This window comes from Symphodus melops (genome assembly GCF_947650265.1).
Source record: "Symphodus melops genome assembly, chromosome: 23".
Lineage (NCBI taxonomy): Eukaryota > Metazoa > Chordata > Actinopteri > Labriformes > Labridae > Symphodus > Symphodus melops.
The window spans coordinates 3,969,293-3,984,950 of NC_136713.1; the positions used below are offsets into that span (position 1 = coordinate 3,969,293).

The window sequence follows — 15,658 nt, forward strand, 5'->3', positions numbered from 1 at the left end:
TCAATTCTTGATCATTTGGTTAAGAAAGTGTCAGAAAAATAACATCTCACATAGCCAACAGGTAAAGGCTCATCATCAACTGATTATCAGACAGATTGATGTAATGGTCAGCATCATATGCTGTCTCTCATAGGGACCTGATGTTGATGGAGAAAGAACCAGACGCATCATGGACGCGGTGGACTACAGAGACCATCTGAGAGTTTCAGCAGGAAGAATGAGGTGGTGGAACGAGGCGGACATATGGAGCGGCCCGGGGCAGCCGAGGAGCGAAGAGGAGGGTGAAGAGCTGGTGGAGGTGCAGCTCCGAGGCAAAGCACCCTGGGGTTTCACTCTGAGGGGAGGCACAGAACATAGAGAGCCTCTGGTCATCACAAAGGTGAGCTCATCTTTTTGCATGTCAGAGGTAAATAAGCACTCCCTCCTTTAGCACCAAAATCCTCAAATGATACAAGCAGGAACCTGAGACTGGAACTCAAATGTGCAAACACATGCTACAACAGAGAAAGGCACTCAGTGTGCTTTGTGAAGGTTTCACATCCATTAGAGCCACGGTGCAGAATTTAAGGTCTTTCATCAAAGTCTTACTTACTGACCTTCACCAGCGTCATGGAAAGTTGTCATCGCCTTTTCTAACGTCACACATGTGTGAGATATTACACTCGAGACGAACATTTTGTACTCTAATTTTAGCTTCCCATGCTCGGAGGGTCACATGGAAACATCCAAACTAAAAGATTTGTTTTTAAAGAGTCCATGAATTAAACTCTGCTTTTGGATCAGGTGTAAACATGTTTAAAGATAAACCCACGAGTAGAAGGATTTCACTGTTCAGTATGTAAAATCTAAATATTAAATACATAAACAGCAGATACCAGGAAACAGTGACGTAGAGATGCAGCTCCCTTGGACTCTTGTCAGGTTACAGGCTGTGCAGGATTTAATTTTTAATCGGAGCACTCGGGTTGCAGCACGCGGAGGATGAAACAGGATCCAAAGTAAAACACACCTTATAGAAACTGTTCTTCAGCATGTTTGCACTTTTTTAATCCAGGTGATTTTGTTAGACTTAAATGTGTTTTACCTTCATATGGGACACAACAAAGGAAATGTACAAGCAGTTAGTGTGCAGCACAACAACACACTGAAGGATGACAGTTAAACATGTGCTCTCCTCTACATTTTGCAAACATGATAATTGATGATTTATGTGACAGGAGCTTATAGTTATGTAAACAGTGGAGTTAGCCTTGATTTGCAGAGCTGCAGCGTCAGGCTCTCCTTCTTCCTGTGTGTGCTGTGCTCAGGTGGAGGAGGGCAGCGCCGCCGCCTCAGTCTGTCTCCGCGCCGGTGACAAGATGGTGAGCGTGGAAGCGGTTCCCCTCAGCGGCTCCCGACAGGAAGCCATCTGCCTGGTGAAGAGCTCCCACAAGACCCTGACCCTGGTGGTCCGAAGGTACCATAACAGCATGTCTGAGAAGTTTAGGGAGCAATGATGCAAAATGAGGCTTCACTTTAGACGCCTCGCTCTTTAATTCTAGTTTGTTAGCTGGTAAAATGAACACTGTCTCATAGTTATTGTTCAGTTAGGACATATTGTTCAGAAACACACTGTGTCCTTAAAAATGGGATGATCAGATCATGCTTGTTGATGGTAGATGCAGTTCTCATGTTGAGGAGGGTCGGCTGGGACGGCCTCACATAAGGGGCCTCTGGCTGCCTGTTTGCCCCGGAGGGTAAAACAAAAGAGGCTATTGTGGAAGCAGAGGAGCTGCAGCCAACACAGTTAGTCCAGAGCGCAGATAATGAGACGGAAAGGAGTCCCCTCTGTCAGCTGGTATGAAGCTGACCTGCCAAACATCTCCAGCCTCAAAGCTGCTTTACTTCAGAACCTGGGAGACGGGAAGGGTCCAGTGTGGCCCGCTTCATCCTTTAGGTCATAAAGAACTTTATTAGACACAGACTCTTATATGATTTATACAAACTTTATTATGTTTAATATTTAAAGTTTTTAAACATGTTAATACTCCTGTTTATCAAGGGACAGATAACTAGACTCTGATCACTGTAGCTCCCCCCTGTGGAGGCTTGTGGCTACTGCGGATATGACTGTTTGACACTTGTTGCTGTGCCGAGGCTCATCGCCTCTTCAACCAATTTTTAATTTAATTTTTTTAAACCATTTTTACACACCAAAAGAGAACATTTTGAATTAAAATCTCAGTCCCCTGGTCACCATGTACAGAGGCTGGAGTCCTTGAAAGCGGGCGGCCGGGGTTCGAACTCGACCTGTGGCTCCTGTCCTGCATTTTACTCCTTACTCTGTCCTTCCCTGTTTCAAACTCTATCCGTTGTCCCGTCTCTCCAATAAAGGCAGAAAAAGGCAAAAATCACAACTCGAGTGGAGTCGGCTGTCTCTCAACAGGAAGGTTGAGGGTTCGAACCCCAGCTCCTGGAGATGTTGCATGTCGGATGTGTCTGTGGCGTATGAGTGGATGAGTGACTTCAGATGTTCACAGCAGCCTCTGCCATCAGTGTGAACGTGGAGGTGTGACCTGCGGTGTGAACGAGACGTCACAAGGCCAGAAAGGTTCCGGTCCATGAAACATTTGGTTTTAAAGGCCTTGTGATAAATGTACGCGTGTAAAAATAACAATCAGATTTACAAAATGTTTGAAAGTGTCCACAGATCAAACGTGTTATCAAAACTGCAACGAGAACATTTAAAGTTCCCATTAAAGTAAGTTAATTATTGATTTATTTTGGGACGCTGTCCCAGAATAACCTCTGGAGTTGCTGCTTAAACCTTTTTACAACATGTGCAACTGCTGTCCCGTCCTGTCACAATTATATGCTCACCAGCAAATGGCAACAGAGTCTTAAAACCTGAATCCAATTACTAGATGCAAAGCCACAGCCAGTGTGCTTAGCTTTGCAGAGCGGCTCGAATCAACAGGAGGGAAAGACGGCTGTTTGAAATGTTTGAAGCAGCTTTTTAAAAGAGGCCGTGGCTGTGAGCCGGTGAGGAGAGCACACACGCTGCTCGCCCTCAGAGGACACATGTCAACCCTTGTAGTCAGAGTTTTTTGAGTCACCCTCAGAGCTGCCACAGTCCACTTGTCCTCCCCTGTTTTTTTAGAAGCATGGTACAGTCCATGTTGCCTAGGTGAGTTGACACTGCTTACTGGGATAGGCCATATCAGCAGAGCCTATTGTTTTCAGGGGCTTTGGTTTCTTCAGCCAGCACAGAGTGGGCCCTCTGTGTGCTTCACTTTCTCTCCCTGGACATGTTTGGATTTTAGAGGATAAAGAGCAGACTTTCACTGGCAGCAGGTATTTTCTCTTTTCTGAGACTTTCACCTCTCTCTCTCTCTCTCTCTCTCTCTCTCTCTCTCTCTGTTTTCCTGTCGCTTTTATTCCGTGTCTTCTGATTGAATTATTCAGATTTCAGATAAATGGGATTACATCGGAGAGCGGTGAGGTTTGAGATAACGGCAGGTCTACTTCGTCACAAGCGATTCCCTGAGGGAGAATTTACAAGGCAAATGATGGATGTTCATTCACTGCTGCATACTGTTGTCCCTCTCTGACACGGACAGAAATATAACTGGTCTTGGCTGCTGGTCTGATGTGCTTTTAGACGGTTTGGATTTGATTGACAAAAATGTCCACAAGCAACAAGTGTGCTCATCGATGTGATGTTGATTAGCTGCAAAAACATTGTGTGCCAGATTTCTTCATGCAACATTTCATTAGAAAGACATAAAGTTCTCTTTTATCTGTACGATGTCAGCGTTTCAGCTCTTTGCTCGTTTTTACACTGTGAATCCACGATGAGTGGAGGAGCAGTGAGTATGAACGTTTTTAACCAGAGCTGAACAAAAAAGATAATTATTGATTTATTTGATCAAGAAATCTGCAGGTGGAAACTCAGTTTGTTCTATGAAGTCAATAGTTCATCTCTGGCGTTTGAAAATGCTGCATTATTCAACAAATGATGAATGTTGTCAGGTCCATCTTTAACTTGTCCAGACTTGAATGTCTCAAAGTGGACATTTCCTCTCGTGGATGTTTTATTGTCCCCTCATTGGATTGTTTTGTTGCCAGGCATGCAGTGACACTGTGATAAGCCCAGCTGTGATGATGCCGGCACTTTCTTTTGTGTCGTCCTGTTTGGAGCTCGCACGGGGCAAAAAACGGCCCCACAGGCGGTCAACACTGCGCTGTCTGATAGGAGGATGAAAAGGCGATAAAGGCGGTGATATTTCTCCGGGGAAAATGCACAAAATGATTATTGTGAGGAATGACTTTGTGATGTCAGTACCAACCAGCTGTACATTTTTATAAAAATCTCAAATGAATGAGCTGGTCTGCATCACTCGCTTCCTCAGCGGCTGAACACAATATGATTTTGGATGTACAGATAAGGATTTGAAACACCTTCACTCACAGGCTCTGGATAACTTGAACCGTTCCTTCCCTTCAAACACACATGATTTGTATGTTAAAGTGGAAGAGGTCACAGCTTCTCCTCCTGAGTGGAGGAGTCTTTCTGTGGAGGAGTCGTCTCCTCCCTCAGCCTGACATTGGCTGGTATCTCTCCAAACAGACGCCGGCCCTGGCCAAACATTCCTGTCTGTATGTTTCCTGACAAGGACGCTGAAGCAGATCTTCAACAGGAAAACAGCCATGTGAAATAAACAGTGGGGATGGAATGTGTGGCTGTGGGTTCAGGTATCAAAGTGGCCTGGTTTCAGTCAAAAACCATTATCAGAGATTCCCATAAAAAGAGAGCAAGAGCTTATTTAAGAGGTATTAAAAAGGTTGAAACGGCATCCAACCTTTGGTGCAGGCTGAAATATCTCCGCAGGTATCACATTGTTTTCTATAATTAATTGTGGATGTTCTCTATTGCCAAGACAATGAATCCAATTGAGGCTCCTGATCCTCTGACTTTCTGTCTTGCACGCAAACAGGCTGAACTTAGAACGGGTCAACACACTACAGATAAAAAAAAGGATCGTTTCATTTAAAGGTCTCAATACAGATTTTGGAGATGATTTCGATGAGGATCTGTAATCTGTCGGTGGGCTGAGCTGTGTTTGTTGATTGTGTTTTGCTAGCAGTCACAGTGTCACTGCAGCCTGCAGATCGAGCCACTTACAGCCCAAACACAAGATTACAGCCAAGACGCTGAGCAGGACAATAGCTCCTCCCTCCTGTCTGAAATCCCCCCTTATAATCCTGGAGGAAATCTGTGTGTGTGTGTGTGTGTGTGTGTGTGTGTGTGTGTGTGTGTGTGTGTGTGTGTTCATTGTGGGAGGCCATGGAGTGAGCAGATTCCTCACAGCACTGCTCTCCGTCACGCTGCTGGGAGTGGTGATGTCCAAGCGTGACTTTAGTTTTTTTGAAGGAGTCAGCTGGAGAGGTGAAGTGTCGAGTAAATCTAAAACATTCAAGGGAGTCGGTGAGTTAGAAGTTCTTGTTGTCTTGTTGTTGTTTCTTTTCCCTCCCTTCCATTAAAATAAAACCTCTTGCACTTGTTGTCTCATCCTCTTGATGACAGGTGCACGAGTGGAGCTGTGTTTTGCTTTCACGTTTGCTTGTCTTTTAAATGAACTCAGCTGGGAGCTAGCGGTGGCGTCCGCTCCCCGCTGGGATATCTGTGACAGAGCAGCTGTATCCCCTGACAAAAGACCCTCAGCGCAACAGTGTAGGATTAATGGAGTTACATGTTCCTCAACTTTAATGTTCACTTTCAACATGTTTCTTTGTTTGGATTATGCAGAAGAGCAAAGGCTGTGTTTAAGTTTGAGAGAGTTCCTTCTTTCCTGAAAACGAGTTTTCAAGCTTCTCTTTCAGAAGAATAATTGATCCCTGGAGAAGAGGACATATGAGGCTGTTCATCGTTAACACAAATCTGAATTTGTTCAGTTTTACCAAGTGATTTTTAATCTTGTTAAACTGTAATCTGGAGTGTGAAAGTCAGGAGTAGATCCTGATGGATGGCCTCGTAACACCCAGGTGAAGTTCTGTGAGGAACACTGCAGACACTCAGTGACTCTCAGACTCCTTGATGATGGCAAACATAGATGTCTTCCCTCCCTGCATTCCTTTGCTGAAAGAATGCAGCGTCTCCATCGTGAAAGTTTCAGTCAGAGCAACGGAAGTCTGCGTCTGCTGAGAAACGTCTCCTTCTACGACTTATAAACCGGGGTTGACACACGATACGAAATTGAACAGAAACCTGTTACAATACCGTGGCCATAAAAAAATACAATTACTTTGCATGCAATATTGACTGATGTGGTTTTTATTTCTAAAAATGCATATGGTCTAAATTGCACGTATATGTTGGCAACCTGTTGAACTCGGGAAACTGTGAAATCAGTCTTCTTTTTATACGCTTGGTGTTTTGGAATATAAAGGTTTTATTCAGTCCCAACAGATTGAAAACGGTTTTATTTTCTGCTCTGATAAGTTGCTTCACATTAAGACGTGTAGGAGACGGAGGTCTCGGTGGTCTGGGGCGAACTTGTGGATCTGTCTCACACCCATCGAATTTTTCTTCAAGCTAAGCAGCTAAGCTCCATCTGGGCCATATGGCTGTGACAGATCCGTCTCCTGTTGTGACGATACGAGCGAGCGCACAGGCTGCAGCTGATACGCAGAGCGACATGCTGAGATTTAACTCTCTACAGTTCTGTCGTGGCATCACAAAGACTTTTAATCTGTGTCTTTTCTTCCTTCCTTCTTTACCCACCAGCCATCAGAGCTAAAATGGTTGATGTTGTTTCACCACGCACAATGCCGTCAGAAACCGAGGTTACCGTAGCCAGGAGCTTTCTCACCAAGATTTTGCGAAGCTCTATGAGGTACCTTCAGCTAGCCTTGTCCCGTGGTGTGTGCTGGTAGTTTTTGGTGAGCTTTGGTTATCCAGTTAGTTCATTGTGCTCTGTGTTCCTTGTCATATTGTGTGCTGTTTATTCCCCACAGTGTGCTGCTGGTTGTCCGTGTCGTGATCTCCTGTAGTCATGTATCTGCATGTCTTACTTGTGTTCGTCCCAGATGCACGCAGTGCAGTAACGTTCAGCCTCCTGCCGTGCTGGAGGTGGATCTTTGTATGCTTATATGTCATGAAATGAAAACGTTGATATGTTTCCTCTGATTGAATACTCTGAATGTGTAACTTTCTTTCTTTTTCAACATGCACATCAGGAAAAACCGCTTCAAAGGGTACGTGCAAGTTTTGGAGAGTAACGTCTATATTCAGGGACCTGAATGTTATGAAACTAAAACATGCAATCATTTAAAAAGTCATATTTGATTAATACATTCACACAAAGGCTAAATGAAGGGTTTGACTTTTCTCTGCAATCAGCTGCTTTCGATTTCCAGATTTATCAAACAGTCTGCCTTCAATATGTTGAGGATTGCAGAACACGTCTCCCCTGAGTGAGCTCGACAAACTCGAGCAGGAAAAAAAAGACGGGAATGCCAAAACACATGACCCAGCTTTAAAGTGTTGGCTCATGGCAGAGTTTAGAAAATGACGTTGAAGCTAAATCGTCCAATGCTTCCTGTGATTGTTGCGTCGCTGCTTTTCAGGAAGAATGATCCGGGCTCACGGCCCCAGTCGTGGCACTCCTCCAAGCTGACAGAAGAAGAGACAGAGCAAGCCAGGAAAGAGGCCACCGCAGCAGCAGTCTGGCAGCCAAAACATGAAGCAAGGTGCACTTATTAAACACCAGCTTTATCAGTTCAGGGTGTCAATTAAGAAAGATTAATCCAGTTATTTATCACAATGTTGTATGAAATCTGAGCATTAATTATCTTTGTTATTAATTTGACGCCAGGCCAAAAGATTTGGCGTCTCCAGAGGACCAGGACAACCAGCAGCTAACCAACCAGATCAGCTCAGCTAACCACATGGAGAAACTGGAGCGCCCCTCTCACGCCTACCCACCCGGTCGTCTCTCACCAAATAAATACAACAGCAGTGCTGAGCCCGGAGGGAAACGAGACTCTGGGTTGAGCTGTTTCTCTGGAGGCTCCAGCCCTCCTTTTCACGACCATGGCATGTCTGCTAGGAAGGGCACCAGCACTGAAAACATTTTCTTCAAAGGCTTTCAGAGCGAAGGGCCTCAGCAGGCTGAGCAGCCCAGGTACCTTCAGCTGACGCTGGGTAACGGGGGCTGGGAGGGGCCGCGGGTGGACGAGCAGAATGCCTCTCGGGGGCCCATTGCAGGGAGAGCCAGTATTGGCCCGGTGTGGCAGGTACCAGAGAATAAGAAGTCCCAGTCTCCTCCTCCGCCACCTCCTCCCCTGCGCAGTGACAGTTTCGCTGCAACAAAAGTGTTCCCTTACTCCGAAGGACCAAGTGCTTCAAAGGCTCACGGCAGGTCAGTGGAAAAACTGAGTGAGAGTAACACTCAGAACAGCTTCAGGACTCACCAAGAGAAAACTTTTGAGGCCAGACGGAGCTTCAACCCCCTGCCGACCAAAGACTTCCTGCATCCTCACACAGCAGCCGATCACAACCACAACCAGCTTCATCCCAACAAACTCTTCTCCCTGTCCAGCAATGACATCAGACAGTCTCATTACACCAACTTACCTTCACACCAGAGGCAATACAGTGATGAAAGCCCCCTCTACCTGCACACCAGGACAGCGCCTCCAACCAAGATTCAGAGTGTAGGGAGTTACTATCGCAGCCTGCAGGATTTGCCCACAAATGCTTTCAGTCGTAAACATGTCCGGCACTCCACAGCATTGATGGCAAGTTCTTTTGCAAAGCAAAACCTGGAGCATGGGGGGCACAACCGGAACTACAGCCTGACCAGCAAGCATTTTGTTCAGACGGCCGAGCTCAAGGCACGGCGGGGAAAAGGCGAGGGCATGACCGGGGATGCAGAGAAACCCTACTGGGTAAACAGCAATGAGGCAGGCATCCCAAGTTCCTTAAAGACAAGTGTTAAGGCTAAGTACTCTCTACCTCAGTCCCAGATGCCTTACGGTGAAAATAAGGAGCGCAGTTGCCCCTCCCATCTTGGAAACGGTCTTTATTTCGACCACCAAACCTCTGAGTTATCTGTTCAAGGCCGCAGCCCAGACGATGCTGCAAAGAAAGTTGAAGGACAGTCTAGTGACGTGAGCAGAAACCTGCAGGCACATCAAAGCAATGATCATAAGGTCACTTTTCCAAGGCACCAAGACCCATGGGTGCCTCAAGAAGATCAAAGGATATCCCCCCAGAAAACCCCTCTTCTCCACTCTCTAGCCCAGGAGAGTAGGAATCTGACTGACAGGCAGCTGGCACCAGGGGCCGGCGTCATGTCCCACCAGGAGGGCAGTGACATCACGGCCACCAGCAATGGAAAAACAAATCGACGCAGCGACCGTTATGCGACGACTCTCCGTAATGAAATCCAGCAGAAGCGAGCTCAGCTGCAAAAGAGCCGCAGCGCTGCAACCCTGACCTGTGACGCAGAGGAGGACGAGACAGAGGAGTTCAGATCTACCTCTTCGAGTGTCTCTTTCTCCAACACCTACAAAGACCACCTGAAAGAGGCACAGGCCAGAGTCCTCCAGGCTACCTCCTTCCAGAGGCGAGACCTTGAGCCGCTATGGCCAGAGGCTCCTTCGGTTAAAGCCACAAACGGGCGCATAAGAGGACGTAAGCGCTTTCCCCTGGCCAAGAGGACGCACTCCTTCTCAGAGCCGGACAAGATAGACAAAGTGGGAGTGGAGGGAGAACATCAAACGGTGTCTTTTGGAGAGCCGAGGAAGTTCTTCGATGCTCAACAGGAGTTTTCAAAGCCCGTGCTGAAGGTCAGTCAGGGTACGAACTCGAATGGAGACCTTGAAGACAAAGAGAAGACTCAGCCAGCTTCAGACCACATGCTTCTCAGCCCTGGACTGACTCAGGTCTTACTGGACCAGCAGAGGCTCGGGACCTTTGCAGAGTACCAGGCCACGTGGAATAAACAGAAGAAGTCATCAGAGGCCAAGACGCAGGGAAGGTACCACTCAGCGGAGAACATCTTAGATACAGACGCTGAGGAGACGGCTGTGTGCATCCACGAGAGATCTCGATCCTCTCCGTCTGCAGACTTCTACACACAGGTGAGAAACACAGAGAAGATCTCACTCATGGAGGAAACAACTACAGTCCAACTGAGTGTGTTTAAGGAACTTGGAACATGACTTCTAGATCTGTGAGTTGCTCAGTAATGGTAGTTGTAATTATTAGACTAAAGTTTCTTGGCGTGTTTCTTTTTGCAGAATAATTCTTCTTCATGGAGAGACTCTCAGAACCATCCGAGCAGCTGTACCACCAGGTAAGTTTACGTTCCTTATGTGAAGACAACTCCAAGCAACAAACTCAAATCATTTTCGAAATAAGATGGAGAGTCATAAACAAATCCTTATTTCTACTGTATTTATTGTGTAGCCCAGTAAGTGAGGATCATGTAAATATGGAACCACCTGACAGGAAGAAGGATTGTTTGTTTTGTTAGAAAGGTCAAACACTTGATCCCTCCCCTTTCCAAAGTTTCCAGCAGAACGACTTCTTGCTCACTCGGTCCAAAAGGTTGTGAGGCTTCATGTAAAAGTGGAATGTATGTGAGTGTTTGAGACTTCAGGGCAGAACACGTCTCACTTTCTCCTTTCAGCTTTCCTGAGCTAAAAGGATCATGTCCTCTCCTGTAACACGAGATCTCTTCTCACACTTCTCTCTACATGTTTGTGTGAACACCCACATTTATAAGGTGTCTCACAGTTGCAGATGATTTACATCAATTTACCCGTCACCTGCTGGAGAAAACAGAGCTCACTCTCTGAGCTGAACAAGCTGCACAGTGTGCAAAGTGGAAAACATTCACAAATGAGCATCAAGCATCCTCACAGCTCATCGAGTTTCTCCTGGTGTTACTTTGTGCACAAGTTGCTGGAATCCAACCTCTGTGCTTGATTGTCCCTGAACAATCACTTTGAATAGGCCTCCAAATCGAAGCCCCCTTTTAAACAAGACAAGTCATAAAAAGTCATCAGTGCAGAAGGCCGAGCAGTGCTGAGGCCAGGTAAACACCGAGCTGTGGTTCCACCACACAAACAAACGTCTCCTGACTCATGTTGTTTGATGGAGTTTGAGGTGATGCCAGATGTCTTCCTGGTTTCCTTGATGACCAGTGTTTAACGTGCTTTTCTTCACATTCTTCCAGGAAGTTGAAATATAATTTCAGAGATGTCTGAACATGAAAGTTCCTCTAAATGAGTCAGTGTGGTGTTTGAAGGGTTAAATTAGACGTTCCCCTCAGGTGCTGATGAATTTTTCATTTATTTGGACCTCTAGAGGAACATCAGAGAGCAGGCTGCGATACCAGCCTGACCACAGCTCACAGTCCCAACCGCCAGTCCCCAGGGCCGAGGGCCAAGTCCCAGGCCTCACTGACCACAGGACCAAACCAGAGACTGCCAGTCCCTCCCACAGCACACACTGTACAGGCCCTCGCAGCCTCAGCCCCAACACAGGCTCCCAGCTCCCATCGCAGCCTCCACAAACCAAGAGCCTCCTGCCGCCGCCCAGGCCCTATTTAGGCCTCCAAACCACATCCTCCTCCCAAGAATTCCTCCCTGGCGCCCAGGCGGACCCGACAGCTCTGCAGCCTCTGTCCAGCTCTAACACCCAGCAACATGCTACTGCCCAGAACTGCCCCGCCGGACCCGCCCAGGCCAGCTCCCCTCAAACAGTCAGGACACACACGGCGGACGTGAACAGGAGAAGCGTAGAAAACAAGGAGGAGGAGAAGGAGTCTTCCCCCAGGACTCCGGCTTTGTCTCTTTCAGCAGATGGAGCGCGGTCTCCCTCACCTCAGTTTGCACCACTGAGACTCACTGACAAACCGCCAGCCCTGTTCGTGCAGGAGGACTCACTGTTCAGGTAAGCAGCTTAGACGGGAGTGCTTCAGGTCTCCTCTGCGCCCCCTCGTTATCTAAGCTTTTCTCCTCTGTTCTATGCACAGGGCTTAAAATAATCACTGACGGTAAACAAGTTCAAGATGGAGAAAACCCAAGTTTAGAAAGGCAACATGTTGAAAGGAGATTTTGGAAACACTTTTTATACCTCCAAAAAAGCTGTGGCTTCTTGTCAGGGTGAAAACGCTGTTGTTTCTCGCAGCAGCTTGAAAAGACTGAAGTTTAAAGACAGCAAAGAGTTACATGGTTTGAACAGGTTTGTTGTTAATTTGACTCTGCAGCCTGAGACACATCCGACCTGGACAGTTTGTTTAGCCACAAGGCAGCTGTGACCTTTGCCCTCATTGTATGATTTATACTGTTTCCTGTCCAGGTCAGAACATGATTTGAAGCCTCCAGCTGACATGGATGTGAGCAGTCCAGTTAGAAAAGTCCCTGTTCGGATCGTCCACACTGAGAGCAGCTCAGAGCGGGAGGGCAGAGCCTACCTGCCTCACAGCCGTGACACCTGCAGTGTTTTGGAGCTGCTTCCTCACATCCCTACCCTCAGCGCCGTAGATCGCCCGACCTCGTCTCTATTCAGCGTGTATAACCGGCAGACTGCTCAGGACCTGGCTCGGACGGCAGTCCAGGAGTCAGCCACTGAGACTAATTCTAAGGGGTTTGGACCCTCAGAGGAAGACGCCAAGAGAGAGGAGCTGGCCAGGGACATCATGGGTAAAGACAAGTCCCTGGTGGATATCTTGGATCAAAGTGGCAGGATGACCACCATGGACCTCATGGAAGGACTCTTCCCCACAGAGGAACAGATCCTGGAGGGGGCCCACCAGCGCAGGAGGGCCTCTGCAGGCTCTCGGCTGCCCACCTTATCCCCCAAGAGCATGGAAAGGTAAGAGAGAACAACAACCTTTACGCTGTCTGCCCTCTGGTGGATAAATTATTCATTACAATCTACTTACTCCTCTACCCAAATATAAGAGCCAAATATCCACCCTGACATTATTCCTTATTCCTGTGTCTTTTGCCCGTGTGTGTGTCAGAAGAGAGGAGGAGGACCTGTCTGTATCAGCAACCTCCTCCCTGGTCCCGAGCTCATCCTACTATAACACATCTGCTCCCAAAGCCGAGCTCCTCATCAAGATGAAGGACATGCAGGAGCAGCTGGAGGAGCAGGAGTCAGAGGACGAACTCGACGTAGACCTGGCCAGTAAAAAGGTAAAAGTCACTGACAGAAACAAGGCTGGAGAAATATTCTCCCAACAGAAACTGGACATGTTTGCTCTTTGAGGTAGAGAAGGAATAGTTCCTCTCTTCTTGATACGTTTCTTCTTCATTTGTCCTTTTTTGTTGGTCTCCAGCAAGAGCTGATCTCCAGCCTGGCGGGGAAGCTGGAGGTGCTGCGGGAGGCACGGCAGAGCCTGCAGGACGATGTGGAGGACAATGAGGCTTTGGGCCGCGAGGTGGAGGCAACCGTGCAGCGCCTCTGTCAGCCCAACCAGCTCGACAAGTTCCGCATGTTCGCTGGTGATCTGGACAAGGTGGTGAGCCTGCTGCTGTCGCTGTCAGGGCGACTTGCCCGGGTGGAAAACGCACTTAACAGCCTGGAGGACGAAGCCCCGCCAGAGGAAAAGGTAACAACGTGATCACATGGGGCCACAGAGGTGAAACAAATATACAGTATATTTTGTTATATTACTAATATCTGTATCTGTCCTTCTTCAGAGAACCCTGACAGAGAAGCGTAAGCTGCTGATGCGGCAGCACGAGGATGCTAAGGAGCTGAAGGAGAACCTGGATCGTCGGGAGCGTCTTGTTTACGGCATCATGGAGGACCACCTGGACACCGAGAGCCTGGACGATTACCGCCACTTTGTGAAAATGAAGTCGGCCCTCATTATTGAACAGCGTAAACTGGAGGACAAGATCAAGCTGGGCGAGGAGCAGCTGAAGTGCCTGGTGGACAGTCTGCCGCTGGAGCAGAGGCCGCTGTTCTGAAACTCCTGCAGGCCTGTCGGATTGAGCACCAGGCACGACGAGGTTAGGGTACAGTTTGTGTTCTCGTGTTGCTACATGTAGCACTTTAAAATCAATGTGATTGTTATTGAGATGACTTTGGCCCTCTTAAATTGTTGCTGGCTCTCAAAGTTACATATTCCATGTGACTGTTGTTGATGAAATAAAGAAGACAGGCCTCTGCAACGGCATCGCAAACAAATTGGAGAAATTGAAGTTGATTTGATGTGAAATTCGAAGAAGCTGAAAGTCATCTTAATGTTTCTTACTTTGCTTCTTTTTTGCATTTATCCGTCTATCAAACTCAAAGTATTTAAAGTATTATCCCCCCTCCTCTTTTCAATCAGTCCCCCGTGCTCTGAATGAAACGTCAGTGTTTCTGAGCTTTGGTCCAAATCAAGCAGCAGAGGAGGTTTGTGAGCCTGTAGAAACCAGCTCTCTCTGCACGCTCCGTTTTGGTGTGTGTGTCTCTTTAAATGCAATGAACTTTTTTTAAAAGCAGAACTTTATTTATCTCAGTCTTTCCGGACTCGCCCCCTTTTTGTTGTCTTTAAGTCTTTACTTCACTTCCCTGGCTGGCTTTGTAATTCATTTTCCTCTCGTGTTTTAGAGAACTGTTTTCTAGTTATTTATTTATTGTAGCCTTTTTGGAAACTTCCACGGAGAAATGTTTCCGCTGTAATTTATTTTTGTCTATTTTGAAATGAAATGAAGAGTTTGCTATAAATCTGTTTGAGGTCAACATTCACTTTTCTATTTCCTGCTTTACAACAAGCCTCCTCTTCCTCTGCGTTCTGTATCTTTCTGTAATCGCTGCTGTCACGTTTACTGATGATGATGAATTTGTCTTTTTGGAGTGAAACGCTCTCTCGCTAGAATAAGAAGTGAGCGTGACGGCTTTACTTCTAACCTCACAAAGACGACGCTGACTGCTTCCAGCTATACAGAAGGTGCTCCTTTATTATAAACTATATTATTGGTTTTATTGCCTGTGACCTCACAGGTTTAAATATCAACCGGTGCTTTTAGCTTGAGCCCCCATCATCACTGCTGGACTCTGGGCTGATGTAGCTTTTCCACATGCTCTGAGTCAAAGGACCCAGCTGTTTCTGTGGGTCTTTATCTTGCACTTTCCTCTCTGCTTTGGACCCCTGAAGGGACTCTACATATATAAAGATATATTTGAAGATGTGCCTACTCCGGTCTCCGGGTGTGGGGACGCCCCGGGGTTTTGTAAATGGCCTCCACACATCATGTATGCAGTGCAAACTTTCACCAACTTTCAAAGCAATAAAATGATGAAGGTAAAAGATCGAGTGTCTTGATTATGTGTTTTTTATGATGTGTTGTTTATTATGGCCCTCTGTGAATAAACCTTGATAACATTTAGTGACAACGAAGCAGAAAAGAACTATTAAGAAATGAGCGTTTCTGGGGCGCCGATAGCTCAGCGGCAGCGACTGCGCGCGTACCATGTTGCGAGGCCTTGCTCCTCGCGCGGGCGGCCCGGGTTCGCGTCCGGCCTGTGGCCACCTTCCCGCATGTCTCTCCCCACTCTCTCCCCCTTTCCGACTCTATCCACTGTCCTATCAATAAAGGCAAAAAGGCCAAAAATAATCCTTTAAAAAAAAAAAAGAAATGAGCGTTTCTTCACATCAGGGTT

General features: G+C 47.0%; 2 protein-coding genes and 1 long non-coding RNA gene across 4 annotated transcripts in view; 2 read left to right on the top strand and 1 right to left on the bottom strand.

Annotated features, from left to right (window-relative positions):
• The window catches only part of LOC306819031 (claudin-34-like), a 33,562-nt gene that overhangs the window by 15,519 nt on the left and 2,385 nt on the right, over window positions 1–15,658 (top strand). The gene's annotated exons all lie outside the window — the stretch shown is intronic.
• On the top strand, window positions 131–15,291 carry LOC306819017 (protein Shroom2-like). Of its 2 annotated transcripts, XM_079336773.1 has the most exons (12): window positions 131–379; window positions 1,308–1,456; window positions 6,774–6,875; window positions 7,219–7,236; window positions 7,609–7,731; window positions 7,857–10,128; window positions 10,288–10,343; window positions 11,360–11,947; window positions 12,356–12,871; window positions 13,023–13,197; window positions 13,341–13,613; window positions 13,705–15,291. In XM_079336773.1, the coding sequence occupies exons 1-12, from the start codon at window positions 170–172 to the stop codon at window positions 13,975–13,977; spliced, it is 4,755 nt and encodes a 1,584-aa protein (XP_079192899.1). In that variant the 5' UTR covers window positions 131–169; the 3' UTR covers window positions 13,978–15,291. The 2 variants fall into 2 exon arrangements, with proteins under 2 accessions (XP_079192899.1, XP_079192898.1); XM_079336772.1 differs by lacking the exons at window positions 131–379; window positions 1,308–1,456 and adding an exon at window positions 3,293–3,333 and having other exon boundaries at window positions 6,767–6,875.
• Window positions 1,850–13,429, bottom strand: LOC306819043. The gene is made up of 3 exons (XR_013778476.1): window positions 13,304–13,429; window positions 13,039–13,182; window positions 1,850–2,344 (listed from the first exon to the last, which is right to left on the bottom strand). It is a non-coding gene; the product is annotated as an uncharacterized lncRNA (long non-coding RNA).

Bases quoted from the DNA above. Each gene is read 5' to 3' on its own strand.
- LOC306819017 (XM_079336773.1), top strand. From the start codon at position 170: ATGGACGCGGTGGACTACAGAGACCATCTGAGAGTTTCAGCAGGAAGA. The intron at 380-1,307 runs GTGAGCTCATCT...TGCTGTGCTCAG, and splicing joins AGCCTCTGGTCATCACAAAG to GTGGAGGAGGGCAGCGCCGC. The intron at 10,129-10,287 runs GTGAGAAACACA...TTCTTTTTGCAG, and splicing joins CTGCAGACTTCTACACACAG to AATAATTCTTCTTCATGGAG.